Source organism: Prionailurus viverrinus, chromosome F1, assembly GCF_022837055.1.
Source record: "Prionailurus viverrinus isolate Anna chromosome F1, UM_Priviv_1.0, whole genome shotgun sequence".
NCBI classification, from domain to species: domain Eukaryota; kingdom Metazoa; phylum Chordata; class Mammalia; order Carnivora; family Felidae; genus Prionailurus; species Prionailurus viverrinus.
Genome location: NC_062577.1, coordinates 45,702,903 through 45,728,999, shown reverse-complemented (window position 1 = coordinate 45,728,999; position 26,097 = coordinate 45,702,903). Strand labels below are relative to the sequence as shown.

The 26,097-nt window shown below is 36.5% G+C and overlaps 1 protein-coding gene and 1 long non-coding RNA gene across 4 annotated transcripts; one reads left to right on the top strand and one right to left on the bottom strand.

Annotated features, from left to right (window-relative positions):
- The first annotated feature begins 15 nt into the window (after positions 1-15).
- On the top strand, positions 16-26,097 carry RO60 (Ro60, Y RNA binding protein). Of its 3 annotated transcripts, none has more exons than XM_047841623.1 (10): positions 16-155; positions 4,461-4,534; positions 9,594-10,193; positions 15,098-15,318; positions 15,818-15,964; positions 16,219-16,356; positions 17,118-17,234; positions 17,551-17,664; positions 17,942-18,088; positions 19,654-26,097. In XM_047841623.1, the coding sequence occupies exons 2-10, from the start codon at positions 4,528-4,530 to the stop codon at positions 19,804-19,806; spliced, it is 1,644 nt and encodes a 547-aa protein (XP_047697579.1). In that variant the 5' UTR covers positions 16-155; positions 4,461-4,527; the 3' UTR covers positions 19,807-26,097. The 3 variants fall into 3 exon arrangements, with proteins under 3 accessions (XP_047697579.1, XP_047697580.1, XP_047697581.1); XM_047841625.1 differs by lacking the exon at positions 16-155 and adding an exon at positions 537-650; XM_047841624.1 differs by lacking the exon at positions 4,461-4,534 and having other exon boundaries at positions 26-155.
- On the bottom strand, positions 17,887-18,945 carry LOC125155869 (uncharacterized). The gene is made up of 2 exons (XR_007148390.1): positions 18,883-18,945; positions 17,887-18,070 (listed from the first exon to the last, which is right to left on the bottom strand). It is a non-coding gene; the product is annotated as an uncharacterized LOC125155869 (long non-coding RNA).

Below are 26,097 nucleotides of genomic sequence, written 5' to 3'. Positions count from 1 at the left end.
TCGTTCCCGGGAGCCGAACCTGCAGGCCCCGGCGTTGGTGGAGTTGGGAGCAGTTACCGCCCTAAGGGCTGCAGCAGCTTCTAGTCGTTTTCCCGCGCCTCGCAGGGCTTCTCCCAGTGGCGCTGCGGGTTCGGAGGGTCGGCCGGCAAGCACAGGTGAGGAAACTGCGGGAGGCCGACTGGGGCCCTTTGTGCGGTCTGAGCGGCCCCGGGGACGCGCAAGGTTTAGCTCATCCTCCATGTCCCTCATCCCGCATCCCTGCGACCGAGGCCGGAGCAAACACTTCGCCAAACCATCGTTCTCCACCGCCCTGCCTCCGCGTCCTGCCCTTGCTGGGTAACGAAACCAGCATCGCTGTGGGCACAACCTCGCTTGGCCAGGCTGAGACGCTCCCGAGGGTGGGCCCTTCCCGAATCCCGGACCGCTCCGGCTTGTGCTTCCATAGCTTCCCACAGGCCAGCGTCCGGAGGGTACGCTTTACTCCTCCTCTTCCTCCTCCTCCTCCCGCGGCTTCTGCGCCGGGAGGCGTTGCCCCGGCTCTGGGGTTTGGAAGAGGGATTTTGGTGCAAAGACAGAAGGCGAATTTATCCTCGATGGAATGACGAGAAGAGTGAGATCTGTTCTGTAATCCGTGGGGACGATAGACAAGTGTAAGGGGATGCGATGCCTAAAAGAAAATTAGATTGAAAAAAGCGTAATGTATTAATCGAACATTTGTAATGTTTCTAAGATTAAAGGAGTTAAACCAAAAATGCCTATTTTCGCTAAACCGTGAAAATGCCCTCGTTCAGCAGACCTCTGTTAAGATTATAAATCTTTAAGAGTATGTGTATTTATGCATCACTCCTTAAAGCTCTGAGTTCCAAGAAGGGCCTTTGGCTTCCAGAAAAAAATATTTTGGTAGACAAAACTGATTCCTTGCTTCACAAACAGGTGTCCTATGCATCGGAGTTAGCGAGCCCTGTGTTATGGACTAGGTGAAGCCATAAAATTAACATGACAAATATTACTGAGGGAAACAACAGAACAGTTTTTATATTGAAGCAAGCATGGTTATGGGGCGCCTGGGTGGCTCAGTCGGTAGAGCATCAGACTCTTGATCTCCTGGTTGCAAATTAGAGCCCCCAAGTTGGGCATAGAGATTACTTTAAAAAAAAAAAAAAGGCTTGGCTATATTGTGGAGTAGAAATCAAAATTTGTATAAAATGTTTGTTTGTTTGTTTGTTTTCATTTGAAACTTTTGAAGTTTGTCCCTAGGAGACAGGGAAAATGTTTGTGACGCACAGGAGTCTAGCTGTATTTCCTTAATGAACCATCCCTAGAATGAGTGTCATTGGAGTCCATAGCTGTTTGTGATAATGTGTGTTATTTTTTAATCTCTGATATTGCCATGAACTTGAAAGTGTTTTCTGTGCTGAATAAATACATCATAACTAACATTTATTTATGAACTTGGTGGCTGTAGTAGAAAGACCCCCCTAACTGAAAAATTAGCCCTTTATACAGCCTAGAAGTAACCAGAAAGGGAGTTTAAATTTTTTTCACTTACTTTCACATTTAATCCTAAATTTGCATAAAAAATCCAGATTTCTGGGTCTTTGAGGAAAATGAGAAGATTTGGTAATACAAAGTGCATACTACATGGCGACCACTTGGCTGAAGATGCACGCCTTCGGGATGGCATGCTGTCATGTTTGCAACAGGTCCTCACCACTTTTTGTTGCATCCCACATGACATGATCAACTCAGGTACACCAGCAGTCTGAATGATAGTTGTTTGACTTTATGGCCCCAGTTTTTGCAGTATTGTTTCTTTTAAGTTGTCTGGCACTCTCTCATAGGTGTACATCAGCTTTGACCTCATTTAAAAACGGTTAAGCTGCAAAACTTGTTCGACCTCATGGGATGAAACATTTTCAAGTAATAAACGGTCAAGAGAGTTTGCAAAGATATTCAGATGTGTACGTTCAAGAAAAACAGGAATCCTCAAAAACACTGTATTGTTAGTACTGTTAAAAGATAACAGTAAACGTTGTTCTAATGAATACAAAGCAGAAAGAACTGCTGTTACATACATACCACAGTACCCAAGGCAATATGTATACTGTAATATACAATATACATTTTGTATATTAATTACTGGCATTCACTGATTTTGCAGTCAATATTAAGAAAGAAAGAAGTGGGCAATGTATAAAATGTCCACAACCAACTTCCAAATTGTGTCTATGCCTTTAAAAATACTGTGACCTGTTTAATTCTTCCCCAAATTTTAATTTACAGAAGTTTAAAATAACTTCAGCTATATTAGAGTCTTTAGAATGGTGTGCTTTAAGAGCTCTGAATAGGACAGGCCAACCCAAAGAATTAACTGTCTTTTTTTTTTTTAATTGTTAATCTGGATTTACAACACTTGATTATTCAGGAGTGGATTAATTGATGACCAGGCTCTGACCTCACTCACTGCCCAACTGCCTTCTAAATCACTGACAGTGGAGCTTAAGCTCCGAGGGGGGAGATGATTGGAGTTGGGGAGAGGAGAAATTAAGATACTGTATATATCTGTGTGTATCTCAAATTGCTTTCTAAAGACAAATATAGGAAATACCTATAAATAAATAGGTAGATAAAAGTTAAATAGATAAATATTTAGATAAATAGTTAAATAGATAAATAGTTAAATAGATAGTTAAATATCATTTGAATGTCTATTTAAATAACTTCCCAAATATAGCCAATTTTTAGTTTTCGTTTAATGACAGATTTTGGAGATAGAATTGACGTGTCATGAAATTCACTATTTTAAGTATGCAATACAGTGAATTTTAGTATATTCACAGACTTGTGTTGACATAGGCAGACTGGGTCCATGGACCCAGAAGGAGTCCTGCAGGACCAGCCAAGAGGATCCTTGGCCTTAGGAAGGATAGACATCAAGTGAGAGCAGAGTTTATTGAAGATACAGAGAGGGGACAGATACAGAGTATCTGAGAGACTCAGAAAGGAGAGTAGAGTAGTCTCAGTTTTGTTTGGGCTCTGGTGCTTTTATTAAGGATTGTGGTCTGGTCCATATGTCTTCTCAGGCATCCAGAAACTGGTCAGAACGAGGAGTGCTCAGGTGTCCTCCATGAGTCACTTGTGCCCTGGAGCCAGGGATCTGGCGGCAGTGTGCCTGGAGTCGGTGTCTGCAACCTTGCTCTTTCACTCCGATCTGTGCTGGAAGACTCCAAAGAAATCATTAGCTCCTTGACCCTTACAGAAAGGGAATACATTTTTTGTACTAGAAGTGTAAAGCGTGTGTAAGGTGGGGTGCAGGTCCTAGCAAGTGTAGAAGCAGGAAAAGGAGCAAAAATACAGTTCGTGGAGTCACTTTAGTTTCTGTAGCTCAGTGTGAGCGTTCACCATTGTCTAATTTCAGAACATCTTCATCACCCCGTAAAGAAACCCCTCACCACTTTGGCAATTCTTCAAAAGGTTAAATATAGAGTTACCATATGATCCTTCGTTTTACAATGTATGTGGGTCTTAATTTCTCCAGCTCCTCACCACACTTCTTATTATTGTCATTTTGATTGTAGCCATCCTAGTGAACGTGAAGTGGGATCTCATTTCAGTTTTGTTGTGCATTTTCCTGATGAGTAATGATATTCAGCATCTTTTTATATATTTATTGGCCATTTGTACATCTTTGAAGAAGTGCCTGCTCAGATGCTTTGCCTGTTTTTTAATTGGGTTATTATCTTATTATTGAGTTATGAGTTTTTTATATATTCTAGATACAAGTTCCTTATGGTATGATTTGCATGTATTTTCTCCCATTCTCTGGGATCTCTTTTCACTTTCTTGAGGAAACACAGATTTTAAATATTGGTGAAGTGCAGTTTATCTTTTTTTTTCCTACTGTCCTTGTGCCTTTGGTGTCTGTTTTGACCCAGTTCTCTGACACAAACTCAGTGTTCCGCAGTTCAGTTCAGTTCAGTTCCAGAGTTAGCTTAAGATCCCACTGATGCGGTTTGAAGTGTTGGGGTTCGGAGCCAACAACCAAGAAAGAATTATTGAGATGTTTTCAGTGCAAAAAGGTGGTTTTATTAAAACGCGGGGACTGGACCCATGGGCAGAAAGAGCTGCACTGGGGTTGCGATGGGTGACTGATTATATATCTTCAGGGGAGGAGGGGTCTAGTCTCGAAGGTATTTTGGAAACAAGGTTTCCAGGACCTTGAGAGGCTAGCTGCTGTTAGGAAAAGGTCATTTATTACTGTTTAGTAAAAACTCAGTAATGAGACCCTTCAGATATCTATCAGGGGACCATAAGCTTGGAGTATGATTGCCAAGATATATCTTGGGGGGGGGGGGGGGGCAGGTAGTAGAGGTAAAGGAAGTTTCCAAAGGAGTTTTTATATGTTAAGTAGACATACGATTCTGGGGGGTCAGGCTAATAAGATTGCCTTTTGCCCTTAGCAAAGTCAACATCGAGGCAGCTGAGCTCCCAGAGGAATGTCAATCTGCCTGTCTTGAGGACTTGTCAATGGCCTGTAAGTTATAAGGAAATTTAATCTTTTATTCTTCTGCCTTTGTTTCCTACATCACCACAAGTTAAAGGGCAAGATCCCCAACAAGACTACTCTTTCTTGAGACACCTGTTATAAGTAGGGTCTCTAGTCTACGCAACCAACTATAAATTCAGGACTTCACACAACCCCCTCAGGGTCAATAATTCACTAGAATGACTCACATAACTCTCTAAAAACGCTATCCTAATGATTACAGTTAAATGATATGCCTGAGGACCAGCCAAATGGAAGACACCTATAAGCCAAACTCTGGAGGCAGGAGAGGGATACCCTCTGTGTGGAATCCTGGCTGGTCACACTCCCAGCACATCAGTTTGTTTACCAGTTAGGAAGCACCAGTGAACTTTGATATTCACAGTTTGTATATGGGATTTTATTACTAGGCATGATTGGTTATGATTGGTTGACTGTGTGGTTGAGCCCAATTTTGGGCCCTACAGCCCTCCTGGGAGTTTGATCTGGCCCAAAATTCCAACCCTCTAATCAAATGATTAGTCTTTTTGGTGACGAGCCCCCATCCTGAAGCCCAGAATAAATCACCACATTAGCATAACAAAAAGATTTATCAATCTGGAAATTCCTAGCATTTTTGAAGCTCTGCCAAGAAAAAAACTAGATATTCTTTATTATACCGCTGTCTTACCACCTAGACAATTTTGAAGTTAATTTATATATCAGCAGTCAGGTACCAGGAGAGTAGCTTAGAAGTAGTGCCATTCTGCTTTTCATATTTAACTTTAAATTTTTGAGTCTGATAAATTTACACAAGCAAGTAGAGAGGGGCCATTCATGCAATCTGTCCTACTGTTTTATGTTTCATCCTGAAAAGAATAGTCATAGAACCATGTGAAAAGCTGGGCATTTTTTCCTGTAAAAATGTTGAAAGGGTATGTCTTCATGGTTGTCATTAATATATGCAAGGATAAGATTCCATTGACACAGCTATGAATAAGTAACTACATTTCTTATGGTAGAGATTACAAGGATTACATTTAGGGATTTTTCTTAGGCATCTTCCCTAGATTTAAAAGTTCATTTTGCTGCTTGCTCAACAAGATACTTATACCTGATACTAAATGCATTAGAAAAACTTTCAAAGAAATACTATTCTCAAAAGACAGTTTTACTTAGTATTCATTACTTCCTCTTCATAACTTCTCATGTATTATTTTTTATTGTATATCCATTTACTGCATATAGTACTTTTTTCTAATTACAGAATTTATCTTAAAGGCTTGAATTATATTTTTAATTGCACATGTTGAGACTTATTTTTAAAAATGTTAGAGGAAAGAAAAGGCAATCATACATAATTCTTAGATGGTTCAGAAAATTACTTTAATATTGCTCTGTTATTCTTAAATATATATTACTAATTACTTAAGAGTGATATCCCAGGTTCAGAGAAGGGATACACAACTAAGACCCGGTCCCTGCTCTTAGTGGAACTAAAGATACCAGCCAGACATGCTGACAAAAAAATAATAAGGGAAAGAACTTTGAGATTTGAACTGGGACCTTTAAATCACACTTCTTGGGCTTTGGTTCAGGAAAGCTGTTGTATTAGCATAATTTGATATTGAATATCATTTCTATATTATTCAACTAATAAGCAGCAATAGCCAGGTGAAAGTACTACCCAAGGGTATTTTTGTAAAAGCTAAAGATGGGGCTAGCAATATCAAATTCAGTGCAAAGGTCAAAATAATAGAAAATTTTCTACTGGAATTAGCAGTTAAGGTGTCAGTCTTTGAGAAGCCTCTTATCCTTCTCAAAAGTTTTTTGGATTAAAAGGCAGCTAAACAGCCATGTTAAAGAGGGGGTAAGAATAAATAGCAGAAGCATCATTACTGCAGCAGCAGTTTCAGCCTATGCTGCACTCAGTAAATCAGTCCCTAATGACTAATATAATATGATCATTACACGGTGACACCATCTGAGGCCTAGGCCTCATAATGACACTGATTATTTCCAACACAATTCAAATTACTGTCCCCTGCCCCCTGTCACCTTCAAAATGTGAGGCTCTCCATTCTCCCATGCATTTATCCCCATATCATGATGTGTTCCCCTCTCTGAGACCCAACCTCATGGCTCCCTTACCTGCCAGACTTCCCTCAATCTCCTTATTCCTCTCTTTTCTCAAATCTGTGTACACCCTTAATGAAAGAGATGTCTCTCTTGCTGTCAGTAGGCCAGTCTCAACCTGGATAAGCTCTAAAGCTTCCTCTGTTTGACTTCTTTTAGTGATCTCATCCCCTTGGTTACATCCTTTACTGTCTTCCACTCCAAATTGAATCATTCCACTTCACCTCAATGTCTTCTCATCTCTCTTACCTTCCCTTTATGCTTCTGTAAAAGAGTAGTCCACATGTGAAGCCTCCCTCATTGCTTACTCCTAATCTCACTTACTTATTTTTAGAGAGGGCGTGTGAGTGGGGGGAGGGATAGAGAGAGAGAATCTTGAGCAGGCTCCCTACCCAGCGCAGAGCCCAACATTGGGCTCATTGCTGGGCTTGATCTCACAGCTGTGAGATCATGACCTGAGCCAAAAGCAAGACTCCGATGCTTAACCTACTGAGCGACCCTTGCGCCCCTCCTAATCTCACTTTGTTCAGGCTCCTTCTTGCAGGATTCTACAACAATTGCCCTTCTTCATTCACTCCTGTTTGCTAAATCCAGTAGTCATTTTCCAGACTTTACTTCATCTCTGAGCATTTGACATTACAGCTATGGACTCCTTGAAATTCTCTTCCCTGTGGTCCGTGATACCACTGCCCCTGGTTCACTTTAAGTCTGTGTACCCCACCTTCTCTTTCTCCTTTAAAGGGCCCTTTTCTCACTAGCTCTTAATTGTTAATATTCACGAGGATTCCATCTTAAGCCTTCCCTACAATATATAAACGTGCTTAAGCTTGTATCATCTTTATGATGATGTACAAGAAATACAGAATTTCTTTTATCTTGTGTTGCCCTTTAAGCTACTACTACCTTATCAGTTAACGTTACGTTACAGCTGTGTCAATATACTTAGTTCTTTTTCTAAAATCTAAAGACAGCAAGATTTCAGAAATCCCTTTCTGGAATACATTCCCCCAAACTTTATATACCAGTTTTTCAGTTTGCCTATTCTGCACAAGTCTTCCTGTATTATTGAGACAACATTATTTTATTCTCTGCTGACTCTCAGTACACTTCTATTAGAGCACTTAATTACAGTTTGCTTTGTATTGTATGTATATTTCTACCTCACTGACTAGAATGTGGGGTTTTTTTGAGGGCAGGGAAAAACATTTTTAAAAAATCTTTTTAGGGACACCTGGATGGCTTAGTCAGTTAGGTGTTTGACTCTTTTTTTTTTTTTCTTATGTTTATTATTTTGAGAGAGATAGTGGGTGGGGTGGGGGGGTGCGAGGGGGCAGGCAGAAAGAAAGGGAGACAGAGAATCCCAAGCAGGCTCTGTGGTATCCGACTCTTGATATTGGCTCAGGTCCTGATCTCAGGGTCGTGAGATTGAGCCCTTCTTCAGGCTCCGCACTGAGCATGGAACCTGCTTGGGATTCTGTCTCTCCCTCCTCCACCCCCTTTCTCTGTCCCTCCCCCACATGCACATGTGCACACACACACACACACACACACTCTTTTTCTTAAACACTTAAAAAAAACCTTTTAGTGGAACAGGGCTCTCTTTCATGTCTTACATCTAATATGCAATAAATGCTGGTTGAGCTTTATTTTCTGGTCGTGTTGTTTTGTCATGGGGAGAAACCTAGTGCACTATGGTGGTATAGACAGGAGACTTGGGGCATCTAGATATGCAGCTGTACTATAGTTGGAGTAGCAGTGGACTGATAAAGTAGTGGACATTGTGGTTGTTCCATTAGGAGGATAAAAAACGATATTGTTGCCATACAGCTAGTAGCTTTAGAGATAATAGGAGGAAGAAAGTACAGGTAGTTGATCACATAAATTACAAATGAGCACAGTTAATAGGATGTTAATCAGTATGTTCTCAACTACAGGTAACAGAAAACTTACAAACGGCTTAGCTATACAAAATTTCTAAGTAAAGATGCAAGGATACAGAATTTCTAAGTAAGGCATTTCCAGGTTGCTCGATGATACTATGGACCCAGATTCCTTCTACCATCCTTATAAATGAGTGTGTCTTCCTAAACTGGCTCCCCTGTGGCTCAAGATAGTTGCCACACTCCAAGCATCACTTTAAATGAATGTCTCAGGGTAGAAACGGAGCGTTCTTAGTAAGAGCCCAAGCCCACTTTTAAGAGTGAAGAAAACCTCAGAAGTATTCTCTGCAGACTTACTGCACACTGGTCAGTTAGATGCCCATCCCCTATACTTGTCACATGGCAAAAGAAATGCGAGCATTACCTGAGTGAGAATTTGTGATCAGTACAAATGTGTAGGCCTCACCCCAGACATAAACTAAATTAAGAAAGAAACTTTGGGGGTGGTGGGTGGAACACACAATTCTGGATGTTAAGTAGCAATTCAGTTACTTTGGATGCACACAGAGTTTGAGAACCACTGGCTTAGAGTAAATCAAGATTCATCCCATAGGTCTGGAAAAAGGTCTAGCCTCCCCTAAAGGACATTACTGCCAGGAAGAGAGGGGAGGGAAGGAACAGATGTTGGATATGCAACCAAAACTGTGTATGCAGTTATTCAGGGAGTAAGACCGTTCTTAGCCTCAGCTACCACAGCTGCTCTCCCTACCCCTTTTTATTTTCTCTCTGGGCCTTCAGACTGCATGCTAAATTGCCTGCTTAGTCTCTGACGCAACAAACTTATACCTCCAAAATATAACCTCTTTGTTGTTTCTGGTTATCATACTACCACTTAATGAGCCTAAAAAATGCTTTTAAGTTAAAAGACTTTGTAACAGATTTCAAAAAATATACATTAATAAATGTTTTCAAAAATAAATAAAAATAAATGTATTCCTTCTTATAATTTTATTGTTTCTTTCTAACTATAATAACATTTTGCTTTTTGATAGGTTTCTTAAAAGACAGAAGAATGGAGGAATCAGTGAACCAAATGCAACCACTGAATGAGAAGCAGATAACCAATTCCGAAGATGGATATGTATGGCAAGTCACTGATATGAATCGACTACACCGGTTCTTATGTTTTGGTTCTGAAGGTGGGACTTATTATATCAAAGAACAAAAGTTGGGCCTTGAAAATGCTGAAGCTTTAATTAGATTGATTGAAGACGGCAGAGGATGTGAAGTGATACAGGAAATAAAGTCATTTAGTCAAGAAGGCAGAACGGCAAAGCAAGAGCCTATGCTCTTCGCACTTGCCATTTGTTCCCAGTGTTCCGACATAAGCACAAAACAAGCGGCATTCAAAGCTGTTCCTGAAGTTTGTCGCATTCCTACACATCTGTTTACTTTTATCCAGTTTAAGAAAGATCTAAAGGAAAGCATGAAATGTGGCATGTGGGGTCGTGCCCTCCGGAAGGCTATAGCAGACTGGTACAATGAAAAGGGGGGCATGGCCCTTGCTCTGGCAGTTACAAAGTATAAACAAAGAAATGGCTGGTCTCACAAAGATCTATTAAGATTGTCACATCTTAAACCTTCCAATGAAGGTAAGCATAACAACCTTTGGGTTGGGGGAAGTTGCAAATACCGATAAATAGAAATATTTTATTTGAGGGGCGCCTGGGTGGCGCAGTCGGTTAAGCGTCCGACTTCAGCCAGGTCACGATCTCGTGGTCCGTGAGTTCGAGCCCCGCGTCAGGCTCTGGGCTGACGGCTCAGAGCCTGGAGCCTGTTTCAGTTTCTGTGTCTCCCTCTCTCTCTGCCCCTCCCCTGTTCATGCTCTGTCTCTGCCCCAAAAATAAATAAAACGTTGAAAGAAAAATTAAAAAAAAAAAAAAATTTTTATTTGAAACAGGCTTTCATTCTCAAAACACATTGGTTGACTAATTCAAATGTTTACTACTACCTTGGAATTAAACACCTACCACAGGCAATCCGGGCATTAGTAATCAAGAATCAAATGACAGATTTACAGATTAATTTAATATTCGAGATCTCACAGTGTCACTGTGCTAGCTAGAATGCTTACCCAAGTGATTACGGACTATGACAGCAGCATGGACGTGATGAAAGCTGTAGGAAGCAAAGCAGCTCCTAGCCAGTAGACGGCAGATAGCCAGGCTGTACTGTTCCAGCCCCTTAAGATTTTTCTTTCCCTCCCTGTCTTCCTAGGACATATGTTCCATGGAACCTAAAGGCTGCCTGAAATAGTGCTGAACTTAACAATTCAGGATGTTAATTGTCTCCGAGCAGTCAGCCAGGGGACATGGTAACTTGGGGCAGTTTTCTGTGTCTATGGGAAGAGACTTTTGAGAAGTTAGTTGGATGTACACTAATTACTTAGTCCTTCTTAGAAGGGAAATAAAAACTTTTGGTCAAGAAGAATGTAAAGTATAAACATCCACAAAAATCAACATGTCCAAAATTTGCTTTTTTTAATACCAGAAATGAAACTTGAAAAGACAGCTCCTCATGAATTCCTAATTTATCATTTTTTATTATGAGTGGACTTTTTCAACGTTTATTTATTTTTGGGACAGAGAGAGACAGAGCATGAACGGGGGAGGGACAGAGAGAGAGGGAGACACAGAATCGGAAACAGACTCCAGGCTCTGAGCCATCAGCCCAGAGCCCAACGCGGGGCTCGAACTCACGGACCGCGAGATCATGACCTGGCTGAAGTCGGACGCTTAAGCGACTGCGCCACCCAGGCGCCCCATGAGTGGACTTTTTAAAATGAAATTTAAGCAGTAAATTGTTGCGAATATTTACATATACAAACACCTGGATGTTTTGGTTTTTTTATTAGAAATTACATGCTTGTTTTAAATAGCTGGATAATACATAAAAATATAATACAGAAAGTAGAATCCTGCCTCTCAAAAGAAATTACTATATACATTGTATATTACTCCAGATTTTTCCTAAAATACATTGTTTTATTTAAAATTTTTTTATAGACCTTCTTTGGGTTTTTTTGTTTGTTTTGTTTTTAATGTTTATTTATTTTGAGGTGGAGGGGAGGGCCATAGAGAGAGGGAGACAATCCCAAGCAGGCTCTGCACTGTTTGCACAGAGCCCAGTGTGGGCCTTGAACCCGCAAACTGTGAGATCATGACCTAAGCCGAAATCAAGAGTCAGACACTTAACTGACTGAGCCACCCAGGTGCCCCTAGACCTTGTTTCAGTTAAAAGCAGATTGGTATTTCTTCAAGTCAGTAGAAATAGTTGCAAATATACCATTGAATGAATACACTATAATTTATTTAGTCTCATTGAAGACAGTTAAGTAGCTTCTGGGTTTTCATACTATTACAAAAATAGAGAAAAAATGTGTATAATGTAAATATTTTTATAAAGACTAAACCCACAAAGAGTATATAGAAGTGGCCAGTTTCCTGACATTTGAACAGTGACTATTACCAGTGGTTTTTAATCTTTGCCAATAGGATAGGTGAAAAATTATACCTTACTTGAATTTGTGTTTGTGGGCAAAAGTTTATCTTTCCATGTGCTGCTGCTGATTTGTAATTTGTTGCGGAGCATATTGTATCTTTGCCCTTTTATCCATTGAGTTGCTGTTCTTAATATTGATAGTCACTATTCATTCAACAAATGTTTATTGGGCACCTACTATGGATGGGCACTGTTCTAAGAACTTGGGACACTTAGGAATTAATAACATGTTATCATGCACTTTTCCCCCTTTTTTTCTTTGTCAATTTTTTTGATTGGAGTTTCTGGCACACTAAAGTTTGGAATTTTAATGTAATGAAACTTACGTGTTTTTATTCATAGATTTTTGTTTTGTGTTAGATTTAGAGCAGCCTTTTCCAACATAAAGTCATAAAAATATTTACCTGTGTTTTTTTCCTTAAAATATTCATGCTTTAATTTTTTACTTTTAAATTTTTGATTCAGTATGAGAAGAATGTAGGGATCCAGCTTTATTTGTCTGTTGAGACACCAGATGGTGGTGTGGACCTAAGTGCTAGTTCTAATTGGAAAAGTTGGTTTCTGAATTTGTGCAAATGGTTATACTGGGTTTTGAATTCTTGGTCGATAAAATGAAGAATTAGTAAATGTTTCCTAAACTTGTTCCCACAGACAGTATTCTTTAATTCTAAATTTTTTGAGGGCAGAACTCATACTTAAAATCTGGCGGTCATAACAGTATGTTCAGGCATAAGAGATCCCTAGGCTTCTCAGAGTGAAAAGAATTTAGAATCAAACTCTAAGCCACCAAGTAAGTAATATTTTATTTAAAAAAAAAAAAGTTTTAGTTTATTCATTTTGAGAGAGAGTGAGCAGGGGAGGGGCAAAGAGAGAGGGTGAGAGAGAATCCCAAGCCAGCTCCACACTATCAGCACAGAGCCTGACATGGATGGGCTTGAACTCCGGAAATACAAGATCGTGACCCGACCCAAAACCAAGAGTCGGACACTTAACCAACTGAGCCACCCAGGCGCGCCCCAAATAAGTAAAATTTTAATATTTTGACCGAAATGTGTATTTAAAACAGATGAAACAAGTCAAAATATGATTTAATTAATCAGGTATTTATTGTGTACTTAACTGTGTGGCCACCATAGAATTTGGGTATGATAAAAATAAGAAGACTGCCTTTAAGAACGTTTTAGTTGGAAAGACAAAATAGAAGACATGCTTACATATGAAACATTTAGTAATTTAAGGCAATATAAGATTTTGTACTAAAATCTGGAAGGTAACAAGTCACAGTACTTTACAAGTTTCTACATACTAATGTTGACTTTTGATCAAATTATTTAAATTAGAGACTAGGGACAACACATAAGCTCAATCTGCCTTAGAGATGGATTTTACTTGGCCTGCACAATATTTTAGAAAAAAAATGAATTCTTTGCTAATATCACTTTTGAAAAATCAGAAGATACATAAAAATACCTATCCTGGATACTTTTGAAAATACCCTTTTTGGCAGCACTAAGCCAAAACTTCACTAAAACATTTGTAGGGCATACTCACTAGTCCCACAGTCTTTTTTCTTTTTTTAAGTTTATGTATTAATTTTGAGAAAGAGAGCGAGAGCATGCGTGAGCAGGGGAGGGGTAGAGAGAGAGGGAGAGAGAGAATCCCAAGCAGGCTCCGTGCTATCAGTCCATGTGGGACTCAAACTCACAAATCATGAGATCATGACCTGAGTGGAAACCAGCAGTTGGACGCTTAACTGACTGAGTCACCCAGACACCCCTCTAGTCCCATAGTCTTAACCACTCTTTATTATATAACCTGTTCCATTTGTTTATTTTACCAACATTTACCCCGTAGACCTTTTTGAGTGTGATAACTCAAATCTCCCCTTCCGCATTTTACAGAAGTAAAACCTAAGGCCTGGAATGATCACACAGCCATCTATTGGCAGAATGTAGGCTAGAACCCAAATTTCCTCAGCCCCGCAATCAAGAACTCTTTCACTATTAAAAGAAATTATAGGGGCGCCTGGGTGGCTCAGTCGGTTAAGCGTCCGACTTCAGCTCAGGTCACGATCTCGCGGTCCATGAGTTCGAGCCCCGCGTCGGGCTCTGGGCTGATGGCTCAGATCCTGGAGCCTGCTTCCGATTCTGTGTCTCCCTCTCTCTCTGCCCCTCCCCCGTTCATGCTCTGTCTTTCTCTGTCTCAAAAATAAATAAACGTTAAAAAACAAAATTATAAAAATCAGAAAATGGAAACAAAATAAAATTTGAAAAAAAAAGAAATTATAGAAGATGGGGCACCTGGGTGGCTCAGTCAGTTAAGCATCGGCTCAGGTCACGATCTCACAGCTCGTGGGTTCGAGCCCTGCATCGGGCTCTGTGCTGACAGCTCAGAGCCTGGAGCCTGCTTCCAATTCTGTGTCTCCCTCTCTCTCTGCCTCTCCACAACTCACGCTGTCTCTCTCTCTCAAAAATAAACATTAAAAAAAAATTTTTTTAAGAATTTATAGAAGAAATGAACACATTGTTTTCCTTTTTTTAATTTGGACTGTAATACTTTATCTTTAAAAAATTATAAATTACCTACCTAACTGTCCACTTCCACTTACCTCTGCTATTTATAAATGCTTATTTATTTAGCAGCAGAAAGGGACAAGTGAAAGGAGATTAACTGAGACAGATCTGTACTTTTGTGAATTTTCTAAGATTGTGACCTGAGATAGGTATTGTCTACCCAAGTTTCTAATGCTGGTGTCTCAAAAAGAAAAAAAAAGGTTTATCGTAAAATGACTAATGGTATAAGAGACTTTTCTCCAGAGCTTCTTTTAAAACAATTATGATGGAATAAGCAAAATCCCTTGACTCCATTGGCTTGAATGTGTTTGTTATATCACAGAAAGCAGCCTCACAGCTTAAAAGGTTAAGCTCCTCTGTGTCTAGTTATGTATATCCCATACCATATTCTCATGCTGTTTGACTTCTTTATTTTCTTAAAGGACTTGCTATTGTAACCAAATATATTACAAAGGGCTGGAAAGAAGTCCATGAATTGTATAAAGAAAAAGCACTTTCTGTGGAGACTGAAAAATTATTAAAGTATCTGGAGGCTGTAGAGAAAGTGAAACGCACAAAAGATGAACTGGAAGTCATTCATCTAATAGAAGAGCATAGATTAGTTAGGGAACATCTTCTAACAAATCATTTAAAGTCTAAAGAGGTAAGTGGCTTATAGTATGCATGTGATTAAGCATGAGTAATTTGATATGTATCAGGTATTAAAATTTATGTTATGTATAAAAGTAATTTATGATATGTGATTTATATGGATAACTATACATTCAGTTCTCTTTAACAAAAATCTAAAATATATCTTGAGGTTAATATTTATTTAAAACACTTAATACAATGTCCAGATGGAGTTTGCATTCAGTTAAGTGTTATTTCTGCTTCAGAAAGGCTGGTTAATTTGCCTTGTTAATTAAAAATAAATAAAATTCTTCTATGTGATTCCTTCGTAAAATAGACTTCACTTTCTTACTCTAGTGAAGAGCAAGTTAATTTGATAAGTCTTTGACCAATGCACACAAATTTTTATTTTAGAAATACTTTGAACCCCATAAGAAAACCTTAAAGAATATATTCTTAATATTATACAGTTTACATATTGATTCATTTCCTCTCAATTCCTTACATTTCAATCTATGTTACTGCAATAGGTATGGAAGGCTTTGTTACAAGAAATGCCTCTTACTGCATTACTAAGGAATCTAGGAAAGATGACTGCTAATTCAGTGCTTGAACCAGGAAATTCAGAAGTATCTTTAGTATGTGAAAAACTGTGTAATGAAAAGCTGTTAAAAAAGGTAAGTATTGCCTTTGTTAGCTACTACTAATTGAAAAAGTCAGCACCTAAGTTTTAGAACTGTAGTCAGTAGAGTTTTAGGTGTTCTCAGACTTATCATACCAAATTTCATTTTGACTTTGAAATCTAAGATTAATATGTCCTCATTTTTTCTTTATGAAACTTATTTATTAGCTACAATAACAAAACCTAAAGACATAATGAGTATTTTTCATTTGATTTTTGATTTTCTTTTTGTCTCTGTCTTGTTTCTAGGCTCGCATACATCCATTTCATGTTTTAATTGCATCAGAAACTTATAAAACAGGTCATGGGCTCAGAGGAAAACTGAAGTGGCTCCCTGATGAAGAAATTTTGAAAGCTCTGGATACTGCTTTTTATAAAACATTTAAGGTAATGGTTTGACTTTTCATTTCATAACAAATGACCCAATTCGGACTTCATATATTTTATAAAAACACATTTTAAAGATGATACTTATAGTGTAACCATTTTTTATATATTCATGTGTTTTTCCATAGTTCATGTAAATGTGGATATATAGTTAGCATTGTAAGCTTAAGGATTTCTCCTCACCTTTGGATGATACCCAATTATCTTATCATTTTGATAAGTTTTGAAATACCAAATTTAAATTTTTTTATTCCTGTTGAGTCCTTTGACTTGGTCCTCTGTCATTCTGTTAATCAGTAGGGCATCTCTTCTGTCTTTATGGGAAGTGATTTTTTTTTTAGGACTGAAAATCCTACATTAAAGCCATAAGTTAAAATTTTTGGTTTTAAAATATTCTGGCCATTCAGCAAAATAGTAGCAACTAGGGGCATCTGGGTGGCTCAGTCGGTTAAGCATCTGACTCTTGATCTCAGCTCAGGTCATGATCTCACAGTTTGTGAGTTCGAGCCCCACAATAGGCTCTGTGCTGACAGCTCAGAACCTGCAGCCTGCTCTGGATTCTGTCTCCCGCTTGCTCTCTCAAAAATAAATAAAGAAAAAAAAAAAGGCCAGACATTTTCAAATACTTGTCAATTGGTACATCAAAAATAAGACCTGTTATCTTAGAAGTCTGAGTGAAAGATAAATAAATGCGAGTTTTAGAAATTTAATTTTAATTTCTTTGGTTGTTTTTCATGATTATTTGTTTTGGTTTTCTTTAGACAGTAGAGCCTACTGGAAAGCGTTTCTTGCTGGCTGTTGACGTCAGTGCATCGATGAACCAAAGAGTTTTGGGCAGTGTGCTCAACGCTAGCACAGTTGCAGCAGCAATGTGTATGGTGAGAACCCCTAAGGCCATTTCAGGATTTTTGCCACCCTAAAAAATGTTTAATGTGGGACAAAACTATGAAGGCAGATAATGATCAAGGATTATATTTTCATTTGTTTCTGTCATTTCATTTTATTTGGCACATTTTTATTTCAGTTAAATACTTCATATCTAAATATAATTAAAAATAAAGTTTTGAGTATACTGTATGCATATGGTAATATAGGTATATTTATAAAGCTTTCAAAGATGAATTTTAAGAAATTCAAGATACTGTATTTGTTTTACCCTAATCTGCTAAAACTTACCACCTTTGAATTTTTCAGGTTGTCACACGAACAGAAAAAGATTCTTATGTAGTTGCTTTTTCAGATGAAATGGTACCTTGTCCAGTGACTACAGATATGACATTACAACAGGTTTTAATGGCTATGAATCAGGTAAAGAACAGTTTGATTAAGTTTACTTAACATGTGTTATATAATAATCTTATATTGATGTCGTGACTGATACTAGTAAATTCATGAGAACAAATTGTTTCATCTCAATTTCTCATGAGCACAAAATAAAAATACACACTTTGAGAAGGTCTGTGTAGTGGCTCTAAGTAAAGTGATAATGTAAAAAATAGTATTTTTAAATATTTAATTATTTCAGACATCTCAGTATGGAAACTAGGGCACTTTTATTCTAATCCATGTTTTTGTTTTGCATTAGATCCCAGCAGGTGGAACTGATTGCTCTCTTCCGATGATCTGGGCTCAAATGACAAACACAGCTGCTGATGTCTTCATTGTCTTCACTGATAATGAGACCTTTGCTGGAAGTGTCCATCCTGCTGTTGCTCTGAGGGAGTATCGAAAGGTAACATTTTAAGTATTCTTTCATCCCAAAATAAGACACAGTTCTCAAATATTCACCGTTTTTCCAAAAACTGATATCGAAGATAAGTCTATAGCTTTGTACAGGAATACACGCCAGTTCTGAATGCAGCAGCACTTGAAATAAAAAGTATTGGCTATACATACATGATTTATTTCAACTAGTTCCAATTCTATACATTACTAAAAACATCCTCTTTAAACTGCTTTTGGTAACAATCAAAATAAAGTATCAATTGTGAGTTTTGTTAAAGGACGACATAAAATTAAAGCAAAGCTATAATCTCTGTTTTAAGTTTTATGGCTACTTCTTTGTTCTAATCAGTGCTCTCCAACTGAGCTCTCTGAAATCATGGAAATGTTATCTCCAGTATCCATTGTGGTAGCTACTAGTCACATGTGGCTGTTGAGCACTTGAATTATGGCTAATGTGACTGGAAAAAGAAACAAATTGCTGAAGAGCTCTGGTTCTCAAAAGGTGTTTTTCCTACCAGCAGCTTGGCCCGGGATCTTGTTAGAAATGCAAATTCCTGGACCCTATAGGAGACCTGCTGAATCAGAAACTGGAGAGTCAGACTGTGTTTTAACAAAACTCTCCTAGGGATTCTGATGAATAAGTATGAGAACAAGTGAGAGAAGAGAATTTGGAGTCAAGGCAGCCTGGGTTTTGAGTCTCTTTTACCCATTGTGGATCTAAGCAAATTATTTAACTGATGTATGTCATAGTAGTATATTACTACTATAGTATAGGTCTTAGTAGTTAATAGTACTACTCACCAGAGTGCCTGGGTGGCCCAGTCGGTTAAGCATCTGTCTCTTGACTACGGCTCAGGTCATGATCTCATAGTTGTGGGTTCGAGCTCTGCGTCAGGCTCAGTGCTGACAGCGTGAAGCCTTCTTGGGATTCTCTCTCTCCATCTGTCTCTACCCCTCCCCCCACAAAATAAATAAACTTTTAAAAAAAAGTAGTACTACTTACCTTTCAGAGTTGTTATAACAATTAGATAAATTATTTAAAGAGCTAATTATAGTTTCTGACATAGTGCATACTCAGTGATTGTTGGGTTTTTTCCAGAAATCAATTATTTTAACCTTAAGTTATAGCTATAGAGAACAGGGTCTTACATGTGACATGTGTATGTTATATATATAATAAAATCATAGATCTAACATTGTTAATCATCAGGAAATACCTCTTTACATATACCCACACACACTGGCCCCACTGTTTGATATGTTGGTAAAAATATCTGATGCCCCCAAGTAATCCTGACAGGTTTCATAAGTAGAAAGTCTCTAGGCTGCTCAGGAATGTACTCTGGCCCACAGAACAGAAGCAGGAATTTCAGGCAGATTGTTCACACAATTTTATTTTTTGTTTTTCTGAAATCACAGAGTCTGACTGAAAGATGAACAGATTTTATGGAGAAAAAAAAAAGATTGACTTTGTAATGAAAAGCTAGATAATATTTGAAGTGTTTTAACTTTGGAGGTTATTTGCTTTTGCTTGCATACAATTTTTTAATATGTATTTTGATCTTCCTACAGAAAATGGACATTCCAGCTAAATTGATTGTTTGTGGAATGACATCAAATGGTTTTACCATTGCAGACCCAGATGATAGAGGCATGTTGGATATGTGTGGCTTTGATACCGGAGCTCTGGATGTAATTCGAAATTTCACATTAGATGTGATTTAACCATAAGCACCAGCATGATCTAAGAGGTCCATTGCCATCAGTGATCTCGCTAAAAATATGTAGCTACTTCCCAGCTGATCTTACTTAATCCAGTGATGATAAGATGATAGTATAGGATGTGCGTATGTTACCAAAAAACAAAAACAAAAAGGAAGGAAAAATAAGATGAGCCCAAAGTTCTGTCTACTAAACTAGCTCTTGGGAAATAGCTTCAGCATACACTGTAGCTCCTTCTGTCTAACAGAGAACTTCTTATTGATAGATACCATAAAATAGTCAAACAGTTTTGCTGTGGTTAATAATTACATTTATACTTAAAAGAAGTAAGAGCCAAAAGTGTAAGTAGTTCCACATCATGTCACTTGTTTGAGAAGTGCTTAAAATTTTCTTAAATGTTTGCATTGGAAAAGGACAGCTTTGGTAATGTCCAAATACTCTGAAATGCACTGGACCATGTAACTGTGATGGAATATGAAATTCATCTGTAAATTTTTATACCAAGGGGTTTTAAAAAAAAAGACATTTGATTAAATTATGAATGAGTTTTACAGATTCCTTGGAGTTTTCTAAGATCACATAAATAGCAGCTTTCATACTCAATGAAAAAGATACTTTGAATCTGATATTTTTACACTTGTAGGATTGTTAACATTAACAAGAAACATGGTGGAGACCCCTGAGAAGAGACTATAAAGTTTGTGTCAGGTGAGGGTCTATCTGGTTTACGTTTTGTTTGTTTTGGTGCATTTTATTGCTGTGAGTGGGGAATGACTTCACAATTTTTGCTAAAATATAACATATCCACATGTAATTACACTTTTTTCTCACACTCTTAAATGAAAAGGACATACAATGTTTTAACCATTTAACTCCCCCACTCATAAATCTGAAAGTATGACCATTAGACTCAACTATAACCAGATTAGCTTTTTCCTTTAAAATAAATATTCTAATTACCTTTATTTTTTTAGCCAATTGTAAATGGGTTTTAGATATTTCCTAATTGTAAACATGTCAGTGACATATCTTTTTGTCCATTCATTTGTGACAAAACATTCTTTTTTGATAGTGTAAAAAAAATAATAAAGCAAGCTAGGTCTTTCAGGTTTGAAAGTCAACTTTTGAGTAACATTATCACTAGTCTGTAAGAAAATTTTTTTCTGTTTTAATTTGTGTATAAACCTTTTCACTACACTAAAGTGCATTATTTTCTTAAGCAAATGTCCCTTCTTTCTGGGGTGGTTTAACCTATTGAAATGCCAATATCTCTGCTCATAATTATATCATGGTTGTTTAAGAGAACATAAAACTTCAATATTTATATACTTTTCATAATAATGATTTATTGAGGATTTATAATGCTCTTCTCACTGTCATGGGAAAGTCAGACTAGTAAATGTAAATTATGGCCTTTTGTGTACTTAGGAATTACAGGTTTTGTTTCGAGCACCAAGGGGAAACTTTAGTAGTGTTAGAATTTGTGAAGAGATCTTCTCTTTTATAAGAAATTTGGGCTCTGGAAGTGACAAGAAAATGGTCCCTTTCAAACTTACTTGACATACTAATGCTGGCTCTATTACGTAGCCATTCTGCTGGTAGCAGTTTGCAAGTATGATTTATCTGAGATTTTTTTTGGTCAGCAAAGTAGTGCACACACCCCACCACCACCTCTATACTTTGCTTCTGGTGTCACCCTGCCAAGCATTGGATGTAAGGTGTTAGCTACATTTGATACATTAAAATATATGTTCAGATTGAATTTAAAGTTTAAAGAGCCTATTATATAATAGTATTTGGAGTTTCAAAGTAAACCCAAGATCTTAAATTAAAAATGACAACATGATCTAACTTTATTCCTAATAGAAATGTTAACTGGAATAAAGCATAAAAGTTTATTTCCTTCAGTCATGTACTGGTCATATAGTGCTTTTAGGTGTTCACAAGCTAATAGTAATACTCAGTCCATCAGAGAAGATTAGATGTCACCTTTTTGAAATATTTAGATACATACAATTAACTGGATTAGGGTAAGATTTAGGGAAGAAAAAATATATAAAGGAGGCCATTATAGAAGGTAACTTTATTTTCAAATCATGAAGTTTTAGAGCTGGAAGAAACCTTAGAAATTTTTAAAAGTTAATTTTTATCTGTAGCCTAGGGATCCAAGGTCTAAGAGAGTATGGCTTTGGAGCACTAAATCTAGCAATCTGGGCTCTTCATTCCCATTCCAGAATTCATCTCCCTACAAAATGGGTGACATAAAATTATTCAAGACTTTTATCTTTTTAGGTATTAGGAAATAATGTATATACATGATTGGTTTAGTAGTAGAAACACAAATTGTGAACATGTATACTTTTATAGTTCATAGTAACTCTCAAGCACAATTAATGTCTTAATAACTTGTGTTGCTATATATAACATAGTCCTATAGAAAAAAATTTAAAACTTTACCTCATTATGAGTAAAATGTACTCAAGTGATAAAGAAGTTTTATTTTCTGAATTACTTTTAGGATTATTGCTACATTAACATTTATGGAAATGTTGCTTTTAAAATAAATCAATCCTAAGAAAAACAACTAAACTTTATTTCCTAGAGAATATGTAAATATTTTCAGGATATAGTTGTAATTAGTGAAACTAAAACTAATCTTAAAATCCTACCGTTCCTTATTAGTTGAAACCTCCTGAAAATTCCATTAACACTATTATATATTATTTAGTTTAGTTTTATGGGAACATTAGTGAGGAAGATGCCAGTGAGTGGAATTTAGTGTTACCTCTTTAGAACCTCTTGCTTTATCTAACTTACTGTGTGAATGTAGACAACCAATTTAACTTACCAATTTTGTTATCTTTAAAATGTAACCTAGATGATGATTGGATCTTAGAAGAATCAACTATTTAACATCTATATAGAAGTTTAAATTAGGAGGAGGGCCTGCAATACAAATTAGAAATTTTTTTAATTAAAAGCATTCTTCACAGGAGTTAACATATTTTGAACAAATGTTTAGAAAAATATTCAGTAGGCTCAATAATTTGTCATTTTAACAAATTTCCTGTTCTGAATGGGAAAATGTGAAAGAAAAACGTTTATAGTGAAGGTGAGTGTTGACTAAGAAGTCAGTATTCTCTGGTCAAGAGAAAAGAACATATTCTGAGTCTCAGATCCGCCTGGATAGACCTAGAAGAACAAACTTATAGTCTAAGTGAAGAAACTATTAATAAGCATTTGATTAATCTTTTAACAGGTAAATCCACAAATGATAGAATATAATTTCGTCAGGCTTTTCCCCTCATTTTATGAGATTTTGCAGAAATAATATAAGATCGTTCTGGAAATTTAAGGCACAATTCCTGAATGAGTCAGAGGATCTGACATTTCAGTGCAGAACATTTTTAAAAGTACATCTAAACCGTAATTGAAGGGAAATCATTGTGATCACTTACTGGAAGTGCCGTAATTTGACCTAAAGATCTCATACCCACAAAGAAAAATGTCTTAAAAAGTGATGCCCTTACAGTAAGTTACCAAAAATGAATTTCTGTTCTTGTATACCACAGATTTGGGGTGACTGGTTAAGGCAGTATCCTCTCTAGAGAAATGTCATACGAGCTCATGGTAAACATACACAAGGAAGAATCAGAAAGAAAAAAAAAGATAACACTATGAATTTAGTTGTATTTACTGTACAGATTTTATTTAGTATTTTCCTATTATCTGCTCCCTAATCTTATTTGTTGGAAAATTACTTTTATACCTCATTTTTTCTTTTAAAATTACTTTATTCTCACATTTGTGTCCTCTGTTTCTCATCCTGCTCTTACCTGGGTAATAAAATGAATGACACAAAAATCACACATAGTTAGGTTTGGGATGAATCTTTTTGCAGATCTCCATTTGCTCAATATAGATTTAAGATCATATTTTTTCAAATTAATGGGCAGGTCTCTAGGAACAATAATTGGATTAGTATGTTTTCTCCCCAAATCAAGTTACATTGTATATCCTTCATGTTAGATGTTTGCAGAAATTTTGTGGCCTTTGGGTAAGATTATTCAGCCATTGTTTGCAATTATAGATCTAATTTGCTCTTAGAAAAATAATTAACTGAATACTCTGAGCACATCTCCATACTCATTTCCATATAATGATCACTTTCAAATCTTTCATCTAAGTACTTCACTGAGCTTATATATACATCTTTTGTAGCATAAAAGATCTTGTAAATAATTTGTATTCACATTTAACATTTCTTTAATTGGTAAGTTTATTTGCTTTTGAAAAATTAGGAAGTTAATTTAAAATTCTATGGTAATATTTTTTCATGTAGAAATTTAATGTAGTTAAGCATACTGTTTGAATAAAATTATAATGTGACATGTTTTCCTAAACCCTGAAAGTGTCAAATTATATTGGAAATTGGTAGAAAAATAAACTGAAGGAGTTACATTGCAACATCCTATTACTACAATTAAGGCATTTATTTTCAATGATTATGAATTTTGTAAATACAATGGAAATACACAAAAGCTGTTTCTGAGCCTAAAGAGATTTTTCCCTTTGCTTCTATTTAATTTAGCACCACCATGTATCATATTAACTTTATGAACACAATTGATACTTAATTTTAAAATATATTTAGATTTCTGTACTTTTAGAAGTTCAGTAAGAAAACTGAACAAAACAAATGGTAAGTTAACTACATTTCTGCTGGTTTCACTTAATGAACACTTGGATGGTTGAGGTTGTAAATGAGGTAAAACCTTGCTATTTTATATATTATTACCACATAAAATTGGTGAATATTGAAACTTAGGTTTAAAATACTTATTAGGCTTTATTTGCAATGTAAACTTTAGAATCTATATACAGCCAAATTAAGCTTAAAATATTATACAATGAATAGTAATCAAAAATGTTTCTGTTGCTCTATTATTTTAAATATGGACTATACGTAATGTGTCTTGGTATGACTAAACAAAGCTTTTGTAATGCATTTGAGTTACATTTTCTAACTTTATTGCCAGCTTCTGATAATGAAGAAATTCTCCAAAGGGATTGAAATCCTCTTTTTAAAAAAAACTGGTTGGGGGAAGGGTGTTACAATCTAGTTCGAAACTGTCCATTTGCTTTATATAAAGGCTTTGATTTCCATAAATGACCACTTACTATTTAAATTACACAGAATAATGCCTGCATAGAATAACATTTAAGTATGTAAGAGCCTTAAAGTGAAAAAAATGAATCTTCTGACTGCCTTAAAATATGACTAGCTCTCCAACAGGCATATTAGTTACTTTCCATAGGGTCTGTTCATTAAGTAATGCCTTAATAGTGTTAGTGTTTCTGAAGTACAGGAACTCTGAGGGTCTTTAGAGCTTTCATTGCATAATGAATGGAAATTTAATGGTTGAGTTTCATAACCTGATTGTACATTAGTAGTTTAAGCACCTATTAATAGGATAATCTGGGTAGACTGATAAGTTCTACATACATGACTGTTAACATCACTAATATTTTGTGGTAGTTTAAGGTTTTTTATTGTTTGGTATAACAAACTATCCAAGAAGCTGGACTTTATGTAACATAATCTCCAAGGACCAAGCTGCATATTTAAACACCATGAATGAAAAATACAGGTGTACAGTTTCAAAAATGATTAATTTTTTGAGGGAATTTTTGAAAACAAAAGGCAAATACTGTTTCAAGCCTATAAGCAAATTCATTCAAAGAAGTGAATACAGTTGTAAAACATTGCAATTGTTGCAATAAAGAGTATCCGGGCCAGTGATTTGTTTAATTACATTCACATTTTTACATTCACTTTGCCTTTCAAAGCAGGAATATTTTATAAAATTGAAAGAAAACTTTAAATTGTCAAGCTGGTGCTTAAGGATACAAAGTTTGATTTATACAAGTTTCATTTCAAAGGAAGGGACCCTGGAAAGGGGGGTGGGAGGGTTCTTAGCTCTGTTGATAAACTTACTGATGCTTTGTTGAGTCTTCCAAGTTTTCACTGTAAATAATATACCTAACAATGTAATTTTGCTGTTTTTCTGATAGAAAATGGATGAAATACTAAAGAATTAAATTTATTTCATGATAAAAGTTTTCACCAATACTGTGAAATTTTGACTTTCTCTCCTTTTCTAGCCTTGCAAAATCCCATACTGAATACATCATTTTAGACATGGGGTACAGACACACACTGCGGGAACAGTTTCTAGTCAACTGTATTGTAGAAATTGATAGACACACCAAATAAACTCTATGCACATCAAA